Source organism: Macaca nemestrina, chromosome 6, assembly GCF_043159975.1.
Source record: "Macaca nemestrina isolate mMacNem1 chromosome 6, mMacNem.hap1, whole genome shotgun sequence".
NCBI classification, from domain to species: Eukaryota; Metazoa; Chordata; class Mammalia; order Primates; family Cercopithecidae; genus Macaca; species Macaca nemestrina.
The window spans coordinates 104,077,756-104,090,047 of record NC_092130.1 but is presented as its reverse complement, the minus strand read 5'-3'; the positions used below and the strand labels follow the sequence as shown (position 1 = coordinate 104,090,047).

General features: G+C 35.5%; 1 protein-coding gene across 4 annotated transcripts in view; it reads left to right on the top strand.

Annotated features, from left to right (window-relative positions):
- Positions 1 to 12,292, top strand: part of LOC105475169 (transportin 1) — a 98,534-nt gene that overhangs the window by 71,780 nt on the left and 14,462 nt on the right. For all 4 annotated transcript variants that reach the window (XR_011624920.1, XM_011730201.2, XM_011730204.3 and 1 more), the window contains exons 12-20: positions 103 to 255; positions 1,177 to 1,402; positions 2,950 to 3,121; positions 4,691 to 4,777; positions 5,937 to 6,044; positions 6,175 to 6,333; positions 6,414 to 6,501; positions 9,247 to 9,345; positions 9,847 to 9,942. Coding sequence is in view for 3 of the 4 variants with exons in the window: in XM_011730201.2 (XP_011728503.1) it covers positions 103 to 255; positions 1,177 to 1,402; positions 2,950 to 3,121; positions 4,691 to 4,777; positions 5,937 to 6,044; positions 6,175 to 6,333; positions 6,414 to 6,501; positions 9,247 to 9,345; positions 9,847 to 9,942 (1,188 nt within the window). In the remaining variant the exon portion in view is untranslated. The remainder of the gene's footprint in view (positions 1 to 102; positions 256 to 1,176; positions 1,403 to 2,949; positions 3,122 to 4,690; positions 4,778 to 5,936; positions 6,045 to 6,174; positions 6,334 to 6,413; positions 6,502 to 9,246; positions 9,346 to 9,846; positions 9,943 to 12,292) is intronic.

The window sequence follows — 12,292 nt, the reverse complement described above, 5'->3', positions numbered from 1 at the left end:
CTGTATTAGAGATATGAATAAACAGTTACATATACAGTAAATATTTTAATATATAAGTAATAAGAGGTTAATGTAATGTTTTTGAATTAAATATTTCCTTAGGAAAATGTTCTGCTGCTGCCCTAGATGTTCTTGCAAATGTGTATCGTGATGAGCTGCTGCCACATATTTTGCCCCTTTTGAAAGAATTACTTTTTCATCATGAATGGGTTGTTAAAGAATCAGGCATCTTGGTTTTAGGAGCAATTGCTGAAGGTAAGTCTAAGTCCAGTTTGAATTATGTAAGTTGGCTTCTTACTACTATTAGGTACTAATAAGGCTAGGCGACTTTAAGGAATTTCTGTTTTGAAGCAGATAACTGGTATTAAACAGCCATATGCTGGCTTCTAACCCCAGCCAGATATTTTGCAAAATGTTTTTGTTATAATAAAGGTAACAGAGGCCAGGCATGTTGTCTCACACCTGTAATTCCAGAACTTTGGGAGGCCTAGGTGGGTGGATCACCTGAGGTGGGTTCGAGACCAGCCTGGCCAACATGGTGAAACCACGTCTCTACTAAAAATACAAAAATTAGCTGGGTGTGGTGGCACGCGCCTGTAGTCCCAGCTACTTGGGAGGCTGAGGCAGGAGAATCGCTTGAACCTGGGAAGTGGCAGTTACAGTGAGCTGAGATGGTGCCATTGCACTCCAGCCTTGGCCACAGAGCAAGACCCCATCTCAATAAAAAAATAACAAAAAAAAATTAAGGGAACAGAATGAAAGGCTCTGATGTCTGAAGCATCCCCATTGCTTTAAAAAAAAAAAAATCCTTGATTTCTTAGGTAAATCTAGGAAACACAATAAGGCAAGACTGCCATCATTCTCTATGAAGGGCTATTATTGATTCTGTCCTGGCAGTAAACATCTATTAGAAGAAATTGAAACACGTTAATAGGCATTTCTGAAAGCTATAATTTGTGTAGCAGAGATAAAATGAGGTCCTAACCCTATTATAAGATGCTTGGGAGCGGGTAGCTCTAACTTCAGGGTTTTAAAAATTTGGTATAGGTTATTGTAGTATATTTATAGCAGTAGAAATATTCTGGATTTTTTCATAGATACATGTTTTATTTTCACGATCAACCAAAATAATAATAACCAAATCTTAGCATTTTGAAAGATTTATTTTTTTTCTAGGTTGCATGCAGGGCATGATTCCATACTTGCCTGAGCTTATTCCTCACCTTATTCAGTGCCTCTCTGATAAAAAGGCTCTTGTGCGTTCCATAACATGCTGGACTCTTAGCCGCTATGCACACTGGGTAGTCAGCCAGCCACCAGACACGTACCTGAAGCCATTAATGACAGAATTGCTAAAGCGCATCCTGGATAGCAACAAGAGAGTACAAGAAGCTGCCTGCAGGTGGGACAGATTCATAACACAGTGTTCTTTGTGGGAGTGAAAAACTAATTTTCAACCTTCTGATGGAGTGTTGGTGTTAAACCTTTAATGAAGTGTTTCGTAATTGAAAATTTTCCAGTTACATCGGAAAGCTTAGTTTTCTTTTTTCTTCTTGGTGAAGTTTTTTGTAGGATCTGTAGCTTTTGGGTTTGCATATTAGCATATTTTATACATTTTGTTTGGCCAGGAGAATTTTGTCATACGGGTTTTACCTGATGATTTTGTAGATCTAAATGTGACAACATCAATCTTAGCTGTTTCTTCCTTGGCTCATTTTTCCCACTCAGTGGTTATTATAACAGGATTATCTTACACCCTAATTCTCTCAAACATCTGAAGTAGTGATGACAGGACTCCTACTCTTGAAGGAATAACAAAGTTTGAGCAGAGTGACATCTTTAGACTACAGGTCAACCTCTGTAACTTAGAAAGTCCCACAGGGACCTGTGGTCTGTTACTTACCAGTTACAGGTCTTGAGTGCTTAGTAGTTCTGCTCCAGTAGCCATTCTATTGTTGCTTTGGAGGCTGTCTCTTCATATCAAAGCAGCAGTTGCTATTATTACTGCAAATATTCCAGTTTCCTGGAACAAACCTTTATATTTTAAAAGGGCCTTCTGCTTATGTTTATAGTTCTTACTTTTTCGAGTAGATTTGCTTTTACCGTTGACCTTGATAGTAGGAAGAAAAACTGTTGAACAAAGGAAAGTAAAATTTCATTTTATTTTTTTTTAGATGGAGTCTCGCTCTGTTGCCCAGGCTAGAGTGCAGTGGTACGATCTTGGCTTACTGCAATCTCCGCCTCCCGGGTTCAAGCGATTCTCCTGCCTCTGCCTCCTGAGTAGCTGGGACAACAGGTGTGCGATACCATGCCCAGCTGATTTTTGTATTTTTAGTAGAGATGGGGTTTTGCCATATTGGCCAGGCTGGCCTTGAACTCCTGACCTCAAGCGATCCACCCATCTTGGCCTCCCAAAGTGCTGGGATTGCAGACGTGAGCCACCACACCTGGCAAGAAAAGTAAATCTGAGTTTGACCTTAATCCATCTGAAGCAGTCATATCTGGAAGATATTCTTAGTGAGATGAAAGAAAGTTGAACAGGGGGCTATAGTGATTAATATAGCACTAAATAATTTCAAGGGAGGGAGGATATAGATTATGTTTGAGATCCTATAGTTTATTCATTCAGTACCTGGTTTTTGAGTTTTTTTAAGCTATTAATTGTTAAGCATATACTAAGTGCTGAGTTTACAGTCTCTGCCATCTTGAGGCATACAGGCTAGTAGGAGATACAAAGCAACAACATAATTATCATTTATAGCAGGTGCTATAGAAGAAATGGGTAAATAATTCACAGTGCTGATGACCAGGGCTTTCATTAACAGATGGTTTAGACCATTTTAGGAAATTTCTGATTGGGTAAAACAGAACATAAACATTTTAGAAATTAAGAGTTAGATATGTCTTGCAGTCAATAAGTACTCTTTTCTTTTTTTTTTTTTTTAACAGTGCCTTTGCTACCCTAGAAGAGGAGGCTTGTACAGAACTTGTTCCTTACCTTGCTTATATACTTGATACTCTGGTTTTTGCATTTAGTAAATACCAGCATAAGAACCTGCTCATTCTTTATGATGCCATAGGAACATTAGCAGATTCAGTAGGACATCATTTAAACAAACCAGTAAGTATCTGTTAAGAATTATTATGGAAAATAATGTGCAGCATAGTTAACAATCAATAGGTTAGCGTATATTTGGAAATTAAGATGTTTTGGGAGATGTGAATAGGTAGCATTTGCTACTTTAGGAGTATAGATCTTACAAAGGCAGCAAGTATATCCCCTTTCATATGGTATTTTTTAAGTATATACTTGGTGTGGAAACTACAACAGCATTTCACATGAATGCTCTGATACTACTTAGAATGACTAAAGCAAAGGGATAAAGTTTTTAGAATCTAGCTATCTGCTTTTTTCTAGTGGTTTTGAATCTCCTGCTTCATAAACACTGTAGCTTTAGAGTATGATATCTAGACATCTTTGTTTTCTCAGCAGGTATGGGGAGTATACTGTATAAAACAATTAGAAATTGGGGTGATAGGTTTAAAAATGCTAAATAATAATGCAAAAGTGCCTTGTTTCCAGTAGTGTTAAGAGAAGAGATGGATGGATTTGTCTAATGAGGGTTTAAGTGATAGTAGAATTGTAATATAGCTCCACATACCCTGCTGAATAGACTTCTATATGATTGCTATATCAAAAGTCTTAAGAAATTGTTTTATTTTTAGGTTATACTTAAAATTTGGTACAGGGCAGTTTGTAGGTTTGCTTTGCTGTTGGTTGTTTGGTTTGGTTTTGTGGTGGTTTTCTGAATGTCTTTAGAATCTGTGCCCCTGTTTACATGATAACTGTTTATTCGTTTTATGGATCATTCTTTAGTTTGACACTTAAATGATTTTAAGTCTGTTTTTCTACAAATGCATCTATATAAGTTTACCTCTTGATTTTAAAATGTACTGTATAGTAACAGCCATATTACATGTTACAGTTCCAGGACTAAAAAGAATTTATTTTTCTTTCTTTCTTTCTTTTTTTTTTTTTTTTTTTGTGTGTGTGTGTGTGTGTGACAAGGTCTCGCTCTGTCACCTAGGCTAGAGGGCAGTGGTGTGATCATAGCTCATTGCAACCTCCACCTACTGGGCTCAAGCGATCCTCCCATTTCAGCCTCCCATGTAGCTGAGACCACAGGCGGGTACCACCATTCGTGGCCAATGTTTTGTAGAGATAGGGTTTTGCCATGTTGCCCAGGCTGGCCCAAACTCCTGGGTTCAAGTGATCTGCCTGCCTCGGCCTCCCAAAGTGCTGGAATTACAGGTGTGAGCCGCCATGCCCAGCTGCAGAAATAAAAATGTTCTGTAACTTAAAAACTTAGATCTTCCTTGATTGTGATTTTTTTAAGTAATAGATTTTGATTAGCTGTGTGTTTGTTGATAGACTTTTCTTTTTCAGCAAGGATAAAAGATTAGTAGATCACTAGTTCTAGATCTAAAACTAGAACATGGTGAAGTATAAAGGTAGGCAAAAGAAAGGAAAACTTTAAAAGGGAGTGTGCAGAAGTGAGGAATGACTCTTAAAATGCCTTTTGTAATGATTTTACACAATTGCTTAAAATGGATTTTAATTTTCAAAGACTCAGTGGTCTTGTTTACATGTGATAGTGGAAGTTTATATGTTTTTCATCATTGTAAATAGGAATATATTCAGATGCTAATGCCTCCACTGATCCAGAAATGGAACATGTTAAAGGATGAAGATAAAGATCTCTTCCCTTTACTTGAGGTATGCAGGGCTAGTAATATTTAATCTGTTGCCAAGAACACATGTTCAAATCCAAAATGGGTATATGTGATAAGAAAAGTGTTAATAAATTTATATTCTGAAGTAGACAAAGGAAATTATATTATACATGTTGTTTTCTAACCTGCTTTACTTAATTGATAATAAATTATAGTTTTAAGTTCTCTTATGTTATCTACTCTCTATATATAGACAGTAGATAACATGCTGGTATACCAGGGTGTGTGTGTGTATATATCTTTTCACTTATAAATATATGTGAAGTAGTAGGATTTGGTGCCAGTAAGGAGGTACTTTATTTTCTAATTTGAAAATGTTTCCATGCATACTTACTTTTTTGTAACACCCCTTCCATTGCAAACTTGTATATGACGTTGTAGTAACTGAACGCACTATGAAATGTAGTCACTGAAACTTAGAAGTTCGCCAACTTCTACCGTGGATTTCCTTAGCCAGAGAAGTTAAATTTTTTATGACCATGAGCAACAACTAATTCTGGGCCCAACAAAACAAGAAGAATCATTATGGTTCGTTTTTTGTATGCAGTCGTTCCTCAGTATCCCCAAGGGATTGTTTCCAGGACTCCCTGTGGATACCAAAATCCAGCGATGCTCAAGTCCCTTATATAAAATGGTGTAGTATTGCATATGGCCTGTGCATCTCCTCCCAATATACTTTAAATCATTTTAATTTTTTTTCTAAATACTTTTGATTCAAGATTGGTTGAATCCATAGATACAGAGGGCCAACTGTATGTATATTACTTTCCAGTGGGATCTCAGATGTGCCCAGTAAAGTCCATCCACAACATTGACCATGATGGGAGCATGAAATGAATCTCTTCAATTTGAGGGAAAAATATGAACACATAATACTCAATCTGTCCTTGAAGGATAATGTTTCTTGTAGAAACTCTTCCTCTGAGTAAACCTGACCTGATTGGCTCGCAAACTAACAGCAATGAATAGCTTCCAAAAGAGATGTTTGGGGAAAAAAAACAAAAACAAAAGACACCTGCTACTGTAGAAACTAGTAGAGCAAGCTCGTAAATGACCAGGATTCTGTTGAGCACAGTTTAAAGCATTGATCATAATCTTCAGTGTAACCAGAAAATTTAGCATGTGTACTTTATTCTTCCTAGTGCCTATCTTCAGTTGCCACAGCATTGCAGTCTGGCTTCCTTCCGTACTGTGAACCTGTGTATCAGCGTTGTGTAAACCTAGTACAGAAGACTCTTGCACAAGCCATGGTAATTTTTTAAAAATGTCTTTCCCTTCTTGACATGGTGGACATTTTTCCAAAAATAGGCATAATGTATACAAACTTTTTCAGTAGTTAATTTAAAACAAACTTACAAAAAACATTGTGTCTAATTTCAGCTAAACAATGCTCAACCAGATCAATATGAAGCTCCAGATAAAGATTTTATGATAGTGGCTCTTGATTTACTGAGTGGCCTGGCTGAAGGACTTGGAGGCAACATTGAACAGCTGGTAGCCCGAAGTAACATCCTAACACTAATGTATCAGTGTATGCAGGTGAGACTTGAAAGGTGAAAATAAATTGAAGCCTGTTTCTCTGTGTCACATTGGGGTTAATTTCTTCTTATTTCTTGTAGGATAAAATGCCAGAAGTTCGACAGAGTTCTTTTGCCCTGTTAGGTGACCTCACAAAAGCTTGCTTTCAGCATGTTAAGCCTTGTATAGGTATGAATATTTTCTACTGCTATGAATATGGTTTTTTAAGTTATTTTTACATCAGCTTTGTTTTTTATTATTAAACTGAAATTGCATGGAATCCCAGCATTTATAAATGTACACTTTATTGGTTAAAGTGAAGTTGCTCTGACTGAAACAGGCAAGATGGCAGGAACCCCTAAAATTTCCTTGAGCTTGCCATCATCTCAGCTTTTTAGGCGCTCCTGTTACTGGAGGAAATCTTAGTAATAATACTTTAAAGGACATGCCCACCATGGAAGCCTTGGTACCACGGCCTAGTTAATAGATCCTTTTTTTGAGTAGCCACCTTTTTGGTAGAGGTACACAGAAATAGTAATAATCAGTTTATTATTCTCTAATAAACCAGCATACTTTTTCAGATACTGCAGAAAACTTCCAACAAATGTTACTCTAACTGAGCCTGAGCCTGGTGGCTCGCACCTGTAATCCCAGCACTTTGGGAGGCCAAGGCAGGCAGATCACTTGACGTCAGGAGTGCGAGGTTCGAGACTAGCATAGCATTTGTCTTGGCCTTTTGTGACAATGATAAGGAGTTCCTTGAATGTTGTACCATGAATTGTTCTCAAACCTATGGATTATAAATGCGTTATGGGATTTTTCCCCCCTTTTCTGTATCTCAGCATGCTGGATAACAATTGTTTTAATATGGCCGGGCATGGTGGCTCACACCTGTAATCCTAGCACTTTGGGAGGCCGAGGTGGGCAGGTCGTGAGGTCAGGAGATCAAGACCATCCTGGCTAACACAGTGAAACCCAGCTTCTACTAAAAATACAAAAATTTAGCTGGGCGTGGTGGCATGTGCCTGTAGTCTCAGCCACTTGGGAAACTGAGGCAGGAGACTCGCTTGAACCCGGGAGGTGGAGTTTGCAGTGAGCCGATATTGTACCACTACACTCCAGCCTGGGTGACAGAGTGAGACTCCGTCTCAAAAAAAAGAAAAAAGAAAAAAAATTGTTTTAATACTTGATTTAAACCTTAATTTAAAATATTTATTGAATGTTTTATCATCTGATATAATCGTGCTTTTGTGTAATAAGCATTTCTCAAAAAACGTTAACATAAATTATGATACATTAAGAACCATCAAGTTTAAACCTAACAGTATAATGAATTCTTATGGGAAGCTTATGATTCTCATATTTACCATCTAATTTAGTTTTTTAGTTGAAATTTACATGAAAGGATTTGATTTTTTTATTATAAAGTTTTTAAGATGTACAAAAGTAGAAAAAATGTAACAAACCTCCTATCACCCAGCTTCAGCTGTCCAGCCATGTTTCCTATATATTGTTGTCAATGGTGAGAGACACATAGATCTCAGATATTTTGGAGCAAATCTCAAACACAGCGTTAGAAGTCACAATATTTTAGTACATACTACCTCTTCTTACAATTGTTTTTTGTTAAACCATGTTTTTTATTCTGAAGAGTTTACTATACTGTGAATTTTACTGATTGCATCTTTCTGATGTCTTTAACATGTTCCTTTGTCCGTTGTATTTACTGTAAATTGTTTTGATACAGAGACTGAGGTTTAATGAGATTTACGTTGTTTTGTTTTTAAGACTTTATAGATGGTATTGTGTACTTTCTTAAGGAGGTACCTACATAGTGTCTAGTTGTCCCTCCTTTTTTTTATGTTATCAATCTTGATGATTGTCTCAATCAGTGGTTCTCAACTAGGGACAATTTTGCCATTCAGGGAACATTTGCCAATGTCTGGAGACATTTTGTTTAACGCTGGAGAGGTGCCTTTGATGTCTAGTAGGTAGAGGCAAAGGATGTTGCTAAACATCTTATCATACAGGAGACAGCTCCTCTTCCCCCCAACAAAAAAATGATCTGGCCCAAACTGTCAGTATTGCTGAGATCAAGAAACCCTGGCTTACATCTCCTGATTTATTAGGGGTTTAAAAAATTATGATATTCTAATTCTTCATTTAATAATAAAGATGCTTATATAGAGAGACATTTCCCATATCAATAGATTACTGCCCTGAGGTAAAATCATATAGCAGAGGCAAGATAAATACTTGATTCTTTTTTATTTACCGATTTTGAGAAAATGAATTGATTCCTAGCATCCTCCAAAAGTATCTTTGATGTTTCAGAGTTTAGTTTTTGGGTTTTTTTTAGTGCCAGTGTGACTTCATGATCTTCAAGCTGTTGTACTGCTTGCAGTGAGAACTTAAGTTGGCTCCCAAGTCCTTTCGTTACGACGAGGTAGTCCACTTATTTTACACATTTTCTGCCTTTGCCTGTAATGTGACATTTTCTGAGAGTCTTTTTTTTTTTTTTTAGTGGAAAATGATATTCAGAGACCACAATCAGAGCACAAGAGTGAAAGTTGCTTTAAAAGCCATAATCATTGATTTTTTTTTTCATCTAATTACAAGAGATTACTCTGACCAACTCTTTTTAGTGGTATTTTGTAAAATATACCCAAACTCGTATTTCCTGTTCAACTTTATATGAAAGTTCATTGGCCAGATACTGCTTTCTTAAGATAAACATTACCAACCCCTTTTAAAAATATTTTTAAATACAGTCGCCTTTTTCCACTGATTTTTAAATCGATGTTGCAGTAGTTTTTTTAATGGTGAAACTTGTTATTTCTTGCTTAGATTTTTGTTTCCATCTAGTAGATTTCCTTTAAAATACAATATACTGCTATTGAAAAGTTTACTACATAGTTTAAATTTTTTTTCTAGCTGATTTCATGCCAATATTGGGAACCAACCTAAATCCAGAATTCATTTCAGTCTGCAACAATGCCACATGGGCAATTGGAGAAATCTCCATTCAAATGGGTAAGATGTTTTTCCCTATTTAAAAGCGTAAGGCCTGACACGGTGGCTCACGCCTGTAATCCTAGCACTTTGGGAGGCTGAGGTGGGCAGATCACCTGAGGTCAGGAGTTCGAGACCAGCCTGGTTAACATGGTGAAACCCCGTCTCTACTAAAAATACAAAAATTAGCTGGCGTGGTAGCGGGCACCTATAATCCCAACTACTTAGGAGGCTGAGGCAGGAGAATCACTTGAACCTGGGAGGCAGAGGTTTTGGTGAGCTGAGATTACACCACTGCACTCCAACCTGGGCGACAGAGCAAAACTTTGTCTCTAAATAAATAAATAAATAAAATATAAATTTTTAGGTGCCTTGATATTTTTGTAATTGCTTTAATTTTAATTATTTATGTTTCTGTATTTGTATGACACATCAGAGTTAATAAGGGAAGCAAAATTTCACATTGATATTTTAACGTTCAATTTTTCTGTTTTGTTTTTTTCTTTTTGGGATGATCTCTAGGTATAGAGATGCAGCCTTATATTCCTATGGTGTTGCACCAGCTTGTAGAAATCATTAACAGACCCAACACACCAAAGACGTTGTTAGAGAATACAGGTACCATATGACTGAACTGTTTCAGTGAAGAGAAAATTTGTTGCATTTTAATTTTAATATGCGTAGAGAAACCAAAGCAAAACTAGCTTTTAAAATCAAGCTTATTTTGTATTTAATTGCTATTTTGGATTCTCAGTAATGAAATATACTGTTCCAGCTACATTCTATAACCAGTTTTCAGTGGTTATATATTTAGTGGTATAACCAGAAAAACACTTTTCTCCCCTATTCCAGTGTTTTAATACTTCCTAAAATGGATCCCAGCTAAGATAACTATTTGAACCACCTGAATTTTGCTTTTAAATCAATTTGAAGAGTAACTGGGAGCTGGGAAGTAATTTTTATTTTTTCAATCTGTCCAAATGTGGTCAAAAAGATTCAGTGGCAAATTGGTTGGATAACAATGGCATTTGTAGTTTGTATTTCATCATACAATTTTCTTCGAATTGGGAATTTAGGCAGTATGTTATGGGATTTTTTTTTTTTTTTTTTTAGGAAGCTTGTTTCTCTTTTGCATTATAGAGAGCATGTTTATATTAAAGAGTACCTTCCATACTATAGAACACATTTGTGGGTGAATTGAGTCCTTTTCTTTCTACCCTCCCTGATTGCTGCTAACAATCCAGAAAGACAGAAATTTTGTTTTCATTCAGGCACATTCCTTTCTTTACATACTAAGATGATTCCTATAATTTATTTATAATTCAATGAGTATTCTACCAGAATACTAGACAAAGATTAAAATAAGGTTTTCCAAATAAGAAAGTTAATTTTCAAAGGCATTTTTATTTGGTATTTTTAAATTATAGAAAGTTCATTTTATTCTAATGCTATTAAAATTGATAATGTTTACTGGTATGGAAGGAAATCTTTTAATTATGAAGCAGTTATCTGGCTGTTTGGCTGTATGGGTACTGTTTATTTTACAAAGTGAATTAGATTTTCTTGCTGAAAAGTGCAAAAATCTATGTATAGGATGGGTTATGAAATCCTGTTAGGTTTTTATCTTTTCAGAATGCAGTACCTATACATGACATTCAGATTTGAAACACTTGCCATTATAAAATTATTGTTGAACCTAAAAAAACTTCTTTTTATTTTTAAATGTGAATGCTTAACTGCAAATAAATGTTGAGTGTAATGTATATGAAAGTTTCTTGTGGGATATCAGCTGGTGAATTTGTTACATAGTTTATTTAACAAATTGGCTTTATTTATAAGATTATATTTTAAGTATGATTATATCCTGCATAAATAAATGAGTCGTAATGCCCTAAAGTTGATGGACTAAATTGATGTTATTGAGAAACACACTTGGGATTCATCAGATTATCACTTATCACAAGTGGCTGCATAAAGTATTGTTTTCTTTATTTCTTACCCAAAAAAGTGGGTTTTTTAAATTATTAAAATGATTGTCAATGGCTAATATCTAGATTTTAGCAGCTTTTAATTACCATTATCTCAGTATTTCATAAAGCCAATTCCTTAGTCTGCCATTAATTTGCTTTTTTCCGATTAATATATCCTACACTGAACTTTTTCAATGGACCATCATCTGCTTTATCGCATGTTTCATTGGATTGTTCATACTTGCCTGTTTAATGAGAATGTTGCATAGTTTGTGTCTTTTGAACATAGGTTTTCTTTCTCTTGCTTCATATGAATCTGCTGGATTTTAGTATTATCTGTGTAGTTTGCTTCAAGTAATCCTTAAACATTTTTCTTTACCCCCTACCCTTTTTTTATGAAAGGTTAACCTGTAAGTTTTTGAGAGAACACCATTAAAGCACTTCATGGTTTGTTTTCTGTTTGTATTTTTTCCCGTTGTGTATGAATGTATTTATATGTACGTACCTTTGAATTGCAGAATGCAGTTCCGAGTTGCATTTGTTTTAGCTCTTTGTAAGTTTAAAGACTTCCTTAGTTTTTATGGTGAATATATGTTTGCCCACTTCAAAATTGTAAAAAATAAAATAATAGTGTGTAATTATTATAATGTATTACCTATTTTGTGCTGTACCTTTAGTAGCAGAAACAGAATATTTATGTTTTCCTATGGTCCACATATCATATGTCATTGCAGTGGGCTGTAAATTTCCTTTATTAGAATTTTATTTCAAATATGGCCTAAAGTTAGTGGACTGTTACCTGAATTACCAGAGGTTTGTCAAAATGAGATTTGACATTGTAGCATAGCAATATTCTAATCCATTCATTCAGTGAGTACCGTGAGACTTAAAATCTGACAGTTGATTTTGATATAAAGTAACAGATTTCCACTGGTTGGTTTGGCAAATGTTAATCAAAAAAATTTTTAAACTACCAAAAATTTGGTTTAAATTCCCTA